This window comes from Panthera onca, chromosome X (assembly GCF_046562875.1).
Source record: "Panthera onca isolate mPanOnc1 chromosome X, mPanOnc1 haplotype 2, whole genome shotgun sequence".
NCBI classification, from domain to species: domain Eukaryota; kingdom Metazoa; phylum Chordata; class Mammalia; order Carnivora; family Felidae; genus Panthera; species Panthera onca.
Genome location: NC_138357.1, coordinates 104,025,716 through 104,037,904, shown reverse-complemented (window position 1 = coordinate 104,037,904; position 12,189 = coordinate 104,025,716). Strand labels below are relative to the sequence as shown.

Sequence of the window (12,189 nt, the reverse complement as noted above, 5' to 3'; positions counted from 1 at the left end):
ACCACTGACTTCAGAACACTGCGATCGGATGGAACCATGTCCTTGCTGTCAGCCCTCAGAACCCCACGTGGCCATGGCCGAATATGATGTATCTGAACTTCCGCTTTGGAACCGCGGACCTCGCCCAGTGTTCGCAGCATTTATTCTGCCAAGGAACGTAAGATTACTTCCCAGGAGTTCTTTGAAGTCAAGGTGAGGACCTGAATGTAAAATGAAGGGACCACACCACCCCCCCTCCCCCCCGCTTCCTGTAACAAAGGTGGCGCCACAAAGTACTGCCCCTGGGGTCTGAAATGGAATGTCCTGACAGGACCGTTAGGCCGAGTTTTGTCTGGAAAGTCTCAGGGAGGAAGGCGTCGGTCTAAGATAGTAGCCCTGGTTCTGATGATCAAGGAAACCTAAGCCCTAAGTAGAGTCAAGAGGAGGGTCCTGAGTAGCTAATGAGGGGATCTTTTCCCGGTAGAGATGGCGATAGAAACCGGTACGCCTGCTTTGGTTCTGGGAGGCTCCAGGCAGGGGCAGTTTTATTTGGTAGGCTCTGACTACCGCCGCCCCGCCCACTACTCCCGCCATCCCCCACCCCTAACCGCGAGCGCGCGCATGCGGACACACACACTCCTCTCTCTCTCTCTCTCTCTCTCTCTCTCTCTCTCTCTCTCTCTCGGCTCCAAGAAGTAAAGGCTAAAGCCAAATAAATTTGGATTTTGGTTACTGAATTTAGTAGAGGGAGGAGTCCCAGGCCCTGATATCAAAGTGAAGACCCTGAGTCAGGACGTAGGGATCACCGACTCCAGAACACTGGGATCCCATGGAGCCCTTTTCCTGCTTTTAGCCCTTGGGGACCCTGAACGGTTGTGGCCAGTTCTGACTCATCCTTCTGTCCTCTCCAGAGTTTCCAGGAAGTGAGGTCATTTGTGGGGGAGTGGGAGTGGGGGTGGTAAGGCCACTGGCCAGCTGAGGGTGGAGTCCCAGTACTGGCCTGGAGCCAAGGTGAGGACCTTGAGTGGGGACTGAGGGGACCACCCTGACCCATAACACAGGGTGCTCTCCTAGGTCCCGCTGCTGCCCTTGGCCCTGGGAGGCCTGGCAGACCTATCAGACTTTCTGCCTGGAAACTCTCAGATAAGGAGGGCCTTCATCTAAGGGAGTAGCCTGGGTCCTGCAGATGGAGGAGGCCTAGGCCCTAAGTGCCGTGAAGGTGAAGCCCTGGAGTGCTAATGAGGGGACCTCTCCCCATTTAGGGAAAGCAGCATCCCTATAGCTTGTTTCTGGAAGGCTCTTGGTAAGGGTAATCCTATATGGAGGTCCCTGAATTTCCCCCCTAGGGGCACAGGGAATTGAGGGATTTTCTGTAAGGCAGGAGGCCTAAGTCCTACCAGCATATTGGCGGCCAGTGGCCTAAATCCAACCTGTAGTTAAGGTCAGAGACCTAAGGGAGGGCTAAAGGGAACACCAACTCTAAAAAGGGGGTCTCACAAATTCTGGCCCTTCTCTGATAAAAAAGAATGTAATCTGGCCATTTGCAACGACATGGATGGAACTAGAGAGTATTATGCTAAGTGAAATGAGTCAGAGAAAGACACATATCATGTGATTTCACTCATGTGGAATTTAAGATACAAAACAGATGAAAGTAAGAGAAAGGAAGCAAAAATATAAAAACATGGAGACAAACCATAAGAGACTCTTAAATACAGAGAACAAACTGAGGGTTGCTGGAGGGGAAGTGGGTGGGGCAAATGGCTAAATGGGTGATGGAATTAAGGAGGGCACTTGCTGGGGTGAGCACTGGGTATTGTATGTAACTGATGAATCACTAAATTATATTCCTGAAATTATTATTACACTATATGGTAACTAACTTGGATGTACATTTAATAAAACAAAATAAAATAAATAAAATAAAATGAAATGAAATAAAAATTCTGGCCCTTCCCTCAGCCCTGGGGAAACCCTGAATATTTGTTAGGCTGAGGAACCCGCCCCCCCCCCCCCCCGCCTCATTTCTGTCTGGAGAGTCCCAGAGAGGTGAGCATGTTGGACTTATTGGCCTCAGTTCTGCAGAGGGCGGAGACCCAGGGCTCCACAGGAGTCAGAGTGAGGAATAAAGAGTGATGGTTCCACTCAACCCCCCCCCAAAAAGAGACAATAGAGAGCCCCCCTTGCTTGTAGCACTGAGGAGCCCAGGTGTGGAAGTCAAATGTATGTGAACCCAACTTTATTTCTTATGTCATCAGGTGGGTGAGAGCCTTTGTTTGAGGGGAGAAACATCAGATCAGCAGAAGAAGGTGTCCCAGGCCCTACCTAGAGCCAAGGTGAGGAAAGTGAATGCGGACTGAGGACCCCAATGACCCCAGAGCAGATTCCCTCAGAACTGTCAGCAGTGGGTCACAGTAGTGGGCTGAGATGCCCCTTTAGTTCCCCTTGAGGGGTCTCAAGACGATGAGGACCTGGGTTTGAGATGTCAATTTAGAGCAGCACCGAGGAGGGGGGCCCGGCCCTGCCCAAAGCCGTTATCACGGTCCTGAATGTGAACTGGGAGGATCCCCATTCTCCAGACCAGAGGAGATTCCGCAAGGACTCGGCCTACCCGGCACCGCTCTCAGCCCCAGTAAGCACCAAGCAGGGCTGGCAGGCTGCAGCCTGAGGCTCACTTTAATTACTTCCATGTGGTTCTCAGAGGACAGGTTGGTTGTAACAGGAGCCCTGTGGTTGGTTTCCTAGGGCAGTGCCCTCACGGAACCTGAGAGGCAGCTTTGGTTAAAGCCAAGGTGGTCTCTCCCGGCTGAAGGTGCTCCTTCTCATCCTCTCTTCTCTCATGCCCAGATCACCTGCTGTCCCTGACCACAGTCATCATGCCTCGGGCACAGAAGAGTAAGCTCTGCACCGGTGAGAAGTGCCACCAAGCCCAAGGTGGGACCCAGCCTCAGAGGGGTGTTCAGGCCCCCGCGGCCACGGAACAAGCGTTCCCTTCCTCGGCCTCTCCTCCCTTTGAAGTTCTTACTCAGAGAAATCCTGCTGCCGGGTCACGTAGCGCTCCCAAGAGGTCTCAGAGGGCCCTGTCCGCCACCACAAAGTCTGCAGGTGTTTCTCACACAAGATCATACAAAGGAGCCGACTGCCAAGTCGAGAAAAAGCAAAGTTCCGTCCAGTCCCCACTCTCCATTGTGCAGTCTCAGGGGGACCCTGTAAACAAAACAGCGAGTGTTTTGGTACAGTTCCTGTTGCACATGAGCAGAATGAAAAGGCCCATTATGAAAGCTGATATGCTGAAGTTCATCAATAAAAAGCATAAACATCGCTTCGTTGAGATCCTCAAAAGAGCCTCTTTCAGCTTGGAAGTGGTTTTTGGTGTTGACTTAAAAGAAGTCGATCCTACCAAGCATTCCTATGTCCTGGTCAGCAAAATGAACCTCCCCAACAACGGGACTATAAACCGTGGCTGGGGTTTTCCCAAGACCGGCCTCCTGATGAATCTCCTGGGCGTGATCTTCCTGAAGGGCAACTGTGCCGCCGAAGAGAAGATCTGGGAGTTCCTGAATAAAATGAGAGTCTATGCGGGGAAGAGGCACTTCATATTTGGGGAGCCCAAGAAGCTCATCACCCAAGATTTGGTGAAGCTCAAGTACCTGGAGTACCGGCAGGTGCCCAACAGCGACCCTCCGCGCTATGAGTTCCTGTGGGGCCCCAGAGCCCACGCCGAGACCAACAAGATGAGAGTGCTCGAGTTTTGGGCCAAGATTAACCAAACGGTCCCAAGCGCCTTCCACCCTTGGTATGAAGAGGCTTTGAGAGATGAGCAAGGAAGAGCCGAAGCCACAGTCACACTCCAGGCTGAGACCGATGCTACGGCCAGTGCATGTTCCGGGGCATGTCCAGCAGCTCCTCCCACACCTAGTGAGGTCGAGCCCGATCCTTCACGTTGTGACTGAAGAGAGCAGTCAGTGTTCTAAGTAGTGGAGGCCTGGGTGTGACTGAGGGAACAGCACGTAATCCTTGGTGCTCCTGTTCTGTATGGGTAATTTGGAGATTTATCAGCAGTATGAGGTTTTGTGTTTTTTTTTTAATTTTTTTTTTTTTTCAACATTTTTTATTTATTTTTGGGACAGAGAGAGACAGAGCATGAACGGGGGAGGGGCAGAGAGAGAGGGAGACACAGAATCGGAAACAGGCTCCAGGCTCCGAGCCATCAGCCCAGAGCCTGACGCCGGGCTCGAACTCACGGACCGCGAGATCGTGACCTGGCTGAAGTCGGACGCTCAACCGACTGCGCCACCCAGGCGCCCCTCTTTCTTTTTTTTTTTTTTTTTAATTTTTTTTTTTTTTTTTTTTTTTTTTTAGCAGTTTGAGTTTTTGCTACTTTTCAAATGTTGCTATTTTGAAATGAAATCTTACCTAGCCTTATAGTGTAAATTTATGGATTATTTTGGCCTCACTTGTTATCAGTTTAAAAGCGAGAGTGTTGCTGTTTCATAAAACAAACTGGGAAATTGCCCATCTTATTTAGTGTTCTGGTACAAAGTAGCATGGCATTGAAATATGCATTTCCTTGAAAATGTAAAAGGACTTAAGCAGTGAAATATATGGAGTCAAGAAGTGGAGGAGAAGAGTAAGATGGTCTGTATTTGGTTTCCTAATTCCTTTCACTCTGTATTTTGTAACATTCTAAATAACAGCATGTGTTTGACTAATGGAAGAATGTAGCATCACATTTTAATGAATTAGACTCACTGCTCACAGGCTCGTTTATTCCCCAAACATTGATGGAGCGTACGCTCTTAGAAGGCTTCATGTTAGCCCTGGGAGAGCTGACAGAAAGATCAAGACACTGACCATGAAATCACAGAGGCGAGAAGCATCTGTCATATAAGGAAGAATGGTGATCTGCACTCTCAGACCAGAAGGACACATGACAAGACAGGAGAAAACAGGAGAGAGGTGGTTCCAGATGAGAGGAGTTAAGTGTCAGTGCCTGAAGCAGGGCAGTGCTGGGTCTTCAGAGACTGCAGTTCCCTCAGGGGGAGGTAATTCTAAGTTAGCTGCATGGGGGGCTCCAGGAGGCTGTGATCAGAGGGAGCTGGGCCCAGACCCTCCCGTGGCGGGCTTCAGAATTGAAAGACTAAGCCCAGAATGGCAAACTGCCCTTAACACTTACTTTGGGATTGTGCAGAAAGCAGAGGGAAATCACCCCAAGCAGGGATCAAGTGCGTCCTGTGCTCTTCTGCCAGTGCAGGTGAACGCAGTGTGCAGATTGGAGGTTTTATTTATAACATGTCCACAGAGTTTCTGCGAAATAAGAGCATGCTCTCTTGTCATGGGTGCCCAGAATCCCTTGGACTGGCACGCGTTGCCCTGGGTTGGGGGAGCCAAAGCACACGCCACTAAAGCATCATCCACATTAGGTCACCTTGTATGGCATTTGGCAAACTCCAGGCAAGGTCTAGATTTTTGTTGGCGGGTGAAAGAATGAAAGCCAGGGTGGTTTAGGAAGAAGGGTGGCTGAGGGGCGCCTGGGTGGCTCAGTCCGTTAAGCGTCCAACTCTTGGTTTCGGCTCAGGTCATGGTCTCACAGTTTTGTGGGTTCAAGCCCCGCGACGCGCTTTGCGCTGACAGTGCAGAGCCTGCTTGGGATTCTCTCACTCTCGCTCGCTCTCTGCCCCTTCCCCACTTGCACGGTCTCTGTCTCTAAATAAATAAGTAAATAAATAAATAAACAAACAAATGGCAGCTGAGAGGAAGGTAAGTTTTGGGGCCTTGAAACACATTCTAGGGGCTCTGTGTTGCATCTACTAAGGAAGTCTACCTTATGCCAACATTGAATGACATACTTTAATGGGAGAGATACTACTTAGTGTTCCTTGCCAAGCACAATTTTGTATGATAGAGTTGTCTTTGTTCTGGAGCACTGCATGGTTTCTGACATCCCCTGAATTAAAAATGATTTAATTGAGATCATTGTAATGGGTTGAAACTCCAGGGGACCAATTAATCCTAGTAAGAACTGGCATCCTTTAAAGCTCAACACAGGCCACACAATGTGCCATGCACTTTACATGTATTATGGACATCCTACCAGTCCCCAAACAGAGCTCATCAAACCCATTTCACAGATGAAAAGACAGCCTCACAGAGTCTGGTATCACTCCCAATTTCACGTGGCTGCTAAGTGACAGGGTTGGAACTAGACCCTTGGCCTGAATTAGTCTTCTGCCCACACTTCCACTGCTCTGCACCTGAGGCTGATGTCGTGGTCCTTAACTCCCTTTTTTTCTCACTACTACAGAAAGTATCTCGGGTACTAAAAAGGACTCTTTTTGCCCAAGACACTGGAGTGGAATACATAACCATAGCAATTACCATATCAAAATAATTGAGAAGTGTGAATAAGGGAGAGAAAGAGATAATATTCAGTGACAATAGGATCATCTATATATTCAAAGTCAGCCTCGAAGATCAGGAGCTCACAAAATCATTTTGGACAACCCGTCCCATAAAGAAAGTTACATTCATTCAAACAGAACTTACATAAATACATAAAACGCTAAGTGTGATTGCTCAAGAAGTGGATTAAAGTATTTTTTTTTTCTTTGACAGCACATCTGTTCTGGGGTCTCTGCCTTGTGCTATCGCTTCCTACCTCGCATCACTCCTGGGACACGGACCCAATCTCTGAACGATTTGCTATAGGGAAATAGTCCAGAGTTTGCAGGGATGTGACCTTTCACAGGAAGCCTTGCGTCAAGAAACAGGAGCCGTACGTGAGGGGATGCTCCTGCTAGGCCAAGCGTGAGCATCCCCTCACTTAGTCCTCAGGGTTCCCAAGGACAGGTGAGTCCTGCCATAGGAGGGTGGCCTCAGGTCACTAGAGTCGCTGACGCGTATGAGATTGAGGACCCTGAATGAGGAATGACACAAGCACCCACCCAGAACAGTGTGGCCCATAGATGCCTGTCCCCTGCTGTCAGCCCTCAGGGTCCCCGAACAGCCTTGGAAGGACGTGGCTGAAACTGGTTTCCACGTAACAGGCCGAGAAGGTGAAGAGCTCGGCCTGAGCTTGGTTGACTCCGGTCAGGAGAGGTAGGATTCCCAAGGTGTGCCAGGAGGAAGGCCAGTATCCTGAAGAGGTCAGGGACCACTGTGTATCAGTGGAGACCTCACAGAATCCTTCCTACTGTCATGAGAGATCCAGGCATAATTGTCAGTCAGAGATGGCTTCCTATCCTTCTCAGGGCTAATAGAAAAGTTGGGAGGTCCCAGGTCAGCAGAGAGAGGAGTCTTGGGACATCACATAAGGCAGATTTAGGACACTGACTTCGAAACCTGAGTGGGGGCACCATATCATAGGTGCCTGCCATAGCCGTCACCTGCGGGACACCATGGCACATGTGGCCAAATAAGGTATTATAAGCCTTCCTCTGAGGAAATGCCCTCAGATCAGGAAAGAGAGGAACCTCGGGCCCTGCCAGGAGTCAGGTCAAGGAAACTGAGTGAGAACGGATGGACCACCCATCCCTGAAAACGGGAAAACAAACCAGGTGGCCCTGCCCTTGCACTCCAGACTTAAATCCCCAGGGCAGGGTGTGAACCTGAGCGCCCCCAACATCACTTATTTTTCAAACAGCGACCTCATTTTCTAGAGCAATTTTACATTCACAGCAAAACTGAGCAGAAAGTACAGAGAACTCCCAGGTACCCTCTTCCTGACGCACACAGCCTCCCCTACTTTCCGCGTCCTGCCCCAGAGTGCTACCTGTGGCGCAACCTGTGAGCTCGCACCACCACGTCATTAGCTCGGCAAAGCCCATAGTTACATCAGGCTTTAGTCTTGCTGTTGTACGTTCTGTCCCGATCGTCCCTCCCTCCCCCACCCATAACCCTTGGCAACCACTGATCTTATTACTTTTCCAGCAGTTTTGCCTTTTCCAGAATGTTCTACAGTTGGAATCATGCTGCATGTAGCCTTTTCAGATTGGCTTCTTTCACCGAGTACTACGCATCTAAAGTTTTTCCCTGTCTTTCTGTGGCTTGATTAGCTCATTTCTTTTCACACCGAACAATACAGACATACCTCAGTGATACGCAGGTTTGGTTCCAGACCACAGCAATAGAGTGAGTATCACAATAAAGTGAGTCAAATGAATGTTCTGGTTTCTCGGTGCATATGAAGGTTATGTTTATACTCTACCGTAGTCTATTAAGTGTGCTATAGTATTATGTGTAAACAAAAAACAACATGCATACGTTAATTTTAAAATGCTTCATTGCTAAAAAAGTGTTAGCCATCGTCTGAGCTTTCAGAAAATCATCTCTTTGCTGGTGGAGGGCCTTGCCTTGATGTTGAGGGCTGCCGACTGATCAAGGTGGTGGTTACTGAAGGTTGGGGTGGCTGCGGCAATTTCTTAAAATAGGGCAATACTGAAGTTCGCCACCTTGATCGACTCTTCCTCACACAGATAATTTCTCCGTAGCGTGTGATGCTGTTTGATAGTTTTTTTTACCCACCCCAGAACTTCTTTCACGTTGGAGTCAATCGTCTCAAACTCTGCTGCTGATTTATCAGCTAGGTTTATGTAATATTCTAAATCCTTTGTTGTCATTTCAACAATCTTTCAAGCGTTTTCACCAAGAATAGTTTTTAGCTCAAGAAACTACCTTTTTTTTTTTTTTTTTTTTTTTTTTTTTTTTTTTTTTTTTTTGCTCATCCATTAGAAGCAACTTCTCATCCATTAAACTCCTCATCTCTTTTATTATGAGATTGCATCAGTGCAGTCCCATCTTTAGGCTCCAATCATAATTCTAGTTCTCTTGCTAATTCCAGTTCTCTCCACTCATTTGGTAAATGAGCTTTGGCTTCAACTTTAAGTCTCCAACTGCATTAACCCCTAACAAGAGAGTCAGCCTGTCCTTTGAAGCTTTGAAGCTGGGCATTGACTTCTCCTATCTAGTTATGAAAGCCCTACGTGGCATCTTCTTGCAGCATCAAGCTGTTTTATTTACACTGAAAATCTGTTTAGTGCAGCCACCTTCACGAATGCTCTTAGCTAGATCTTCTGGGTAACGTGCCGCAGCTTGTCCATCAGCACGTGCTGCTTCACCTCGCGTGCTCATGTTACGGGAAGAACTTTCTCCTTAAACCTCATGAACCAACCTCTGCCGGCTTCACACTTTGCTTACGTGGCTGCCTCACCTCTCTCAGCCTTCACAGAATTGAGAGAGCCTAAAGCTCTGGATTAGGCTTTGGCTTAAAAGAATGTCAGGGCTGGTTTTGATCTTCTATCCGGACCACTCGAACTTTCTCCATATCCACAAGAAGGCTGTTGTGCTTTCTTATCATTTGTGTGCTCACTGGAATAGCACTTTGAATTTCTTTCAAGAACTTTTACTTTGCATTCACAACCTAGATAACTTCAGTGCAAGAGGCCTAGCTTTTGGCTTTCTCGACTTTGGACACGCCTTCCTCACTAAGCTTAATTAATCATTTCTAGCGTTTGATTTAAAGTGGGAGATGTATGACTCTTCCTATCACTTGAATGTTGAGAGGCCAGAGTAGGGTTGGTTATTAATTGGCCAAATTTCAACATCTTTGTGCCTTAGGCAATAAGGAGGCCTGAGGAGAGGGAAACGTATGGGGAATGGCTGGTCAGTGGAGCAATCAGTTATCAACTAAATTCACCCTCATATATGGGTGTGATTTGTGGCGCCCCAAAACAATTGCAAGAGTGACATCACTGATCACAGATCACGGTAACAAATAACAATGAAAAAGTTTGAGATACTGCAAGTTTTACCAAAATGTGGCACAGAGATAACAAAGTGAGCACATGCTTTTGGAAAAATGGTGCCAAGAGAATTGCTCGGTACAGGCTTGCCACAAACCTTCAATTTAATAAATGCAATATGTGCAAAGTGCAGTAAAGTGAAGCACAATAAAACAAGGTATGCTTGTATTCCATTGTTGGGATGTACCATAGTTTATCCATTTATCTGCTGAAAGACGTCTTGGTTGCTTTCAAGTTTTGGCAACTATGAATAATGCTGCTATAAACATCCATGTGCAGGTTTTGTTTTTGGTTTTTTTTGAGGATGTAAGCTTTCAACTCATTTGGGTAAATACCAAGAAGCATGATTGCTAGGTGGTGTAGTATGTTTAGTTGTTGTTTTATTTAGAGGAACACTCTTGAGGTATGATAGACAAAAAGCTGTGCAAATTTAATGTGTACCAATTGATGAATTTGCAGATAAGTACGTACTCATGAAAGTGCCTCCACAATTTGTTATAAAAATATCCATCACCTACAAAGGTTTCCTCCCACCTTATTTATTTATGTATTCTAAGAACAGTCCTTACAAGATCTATCCTCTTAGCTAAATTTTAAGTGTACAATGCAGTATTGTTAACTATAGGCTCTATGCTGTCCAGTAGATCTCTAGGATTTATGTATCTTCTATAACTGAAACTTTGTAACCTTTGATTAATATTTCCCCATTTCACCCTTCTCCCAGACCCTGGCAAGCACCATTCCACTCTCTGCTTCTGTCAGTCTATTTTAGATTCCTCATATAAGTGGTATCTGTCCTTTTGTGTCAGCCTTATTTCATTTAGCATAATGCCCTCCAGGTTCATCTATACCGTTGCAACTGGCAAGGTTTCCTCCTTTCTAAGGGTGAATGATATTTCTTTGTATGTATGTTTCATATTTTCTTTATCCATTTGTCCATCAATAGACATTTAGACTGTTTCTATATCCTAGCTGTTGTGAGTAACACTGCAATGAACATAGGAGTGCAGATATATCTTCAAAATCCTCATTTCAGTCCCTTTGGATATATGACCAGAAGTAGGATTGCTGAATCATATGGTAGTTCTATTTTTAATTTTTTGGTGAACCTCCATACTGTTTTCCAAGTGGCTGTACCAATTTACATTCCCACCAACAGTGTAGATACGTTTGGTGCAGTAAGAAATTTCCAAACCGTCTTGCAGAGTGGCTGTGCCATTTTGCATCCCCACCAACAGTGAATGAGAGTTCTTCTTGCTCCATATCCTCACCAGCATTTGCTGTTGTCAGTGCTTTGAATTTTGGCCACTCTCAAAGGCATGCAGTGGCAATTCATTTCTATTTTTTCAAGTTTATTTATTTTGAGAGAGAGAGAGAGAAAGCGATTGTGCAAACAGGGGAAGAGGAGAGAGTGAGGGAGAGAGAGAGAATCCCAAGCAAGCTCGGCACTGTCAGAGCAGAGCTGGATGTGGGGCTCAAAGTCATGAACCCATGAGATCATGACCTGAGCTGAAATCAAGAGTCAGACGTTTAACCAACTCAGACACTGAGGCGCCCCTCATTTTTATTTTAATGTGCCACTTTCTAATGACAGATGATGCTAATCATGTTTTCATATGATTATTTGCCATCTACATATCTTCCTTGATGAGGTATCTGTTCATATATTTTGCCCGTTTTTTGATTGGGTTGTTGGTTTTCTTCTTGAGTTTTAAGTGTTCTTTGTTTTGAGTTTTAAGTGTTCTTTTGTTATTTTGGATAACAGCATTCATCGGTATTTTTTTTTGTAAACATTTTCTCCCAGTATGTGGCTCATCTTCTTGTTCTCGTGATGTTTTTTTGCAGGGCAAAAGCTTTAATTATACTGAAGGCTAGCTTATCAATTATTTCTTTCATGGATTCCCATCACTTTTTATATCAGATCTAGAGATTCTTGGTCTGAAGGTCCAGTGGCCAGTCATCAGAAGGCGGGGTAGGGGAGGAGTCCACAGCCCTGTGTGGTGTCCAAATGAGGACCCTGAGTGGATATTTAGGACCTAGCAAGCCCAATACAAAGAGGTTCCCACAGAGCTATAAGCACTGAGTGCCTCCTGGTAAGGGTGGTTAACTAAGGTGCCTTTCTCACTTATTTTTTTTTTTTTATGAGTCCCAGGGAACCTTGAGGTATCAATTGCAGTGTAATTGAGAGGAGGGTTTTGCAGCTTTACCGAAAGTCATCATGATAATTTTGAAGGTAAACGTAGAGGATCCCTTGCCATGTTGGAACATGTGGCCCCACTGCCAGCCATGCTGTCACACTAGTCAGTAAAAGGGCTGACAGGCTATAGCCTAAGGCTCACTCTGTCTCCAGTAGGTTCTCAGAGACAGGCTGACTAGGAGAACAATAGCCTCATAAGTTAGAGAGTGTCCT

General features: G+C 46.4%; 1 protein-coding gene across 1 annotated transcript; it reads left to right on the top strand.

Annotated features, from left to right (window-relative positions):
* On the top strand, positions 1-4,944 carry LOC145714638 (melanoma-associated antigen B3-like). The gene is made up of 4 exons (XM_081794304.1): positions 1-192; positions 2,238-2,315; positions 2,827-4,047; positions 4,351-4,944. Exon 3 carries the CDS (start codon positions 2,856-2,858, stop codon positions 3,930-3,932), a length of 1,077 nt encoding a protein of 358 aa, XP_081650430.1. The 5' UTR covers positions 1-192; positions 2,238-2,315; positions 2,827-2,855; the 3' UTR covers positions 3,933-4,047; positions 4,351-4,944.
* Positions 4,945-12,189: the final 7,245 nt, after the last annotated feature.

Coding starts and splice junctions, on each gene's coding strand:
- LOC145714638 (XM_081794304.1), top strand. CDS start 2,856: ATGCCTCGGGCACAGAAGAGTAAGCTCTGCACCGGTGAGAAGTGCCAC.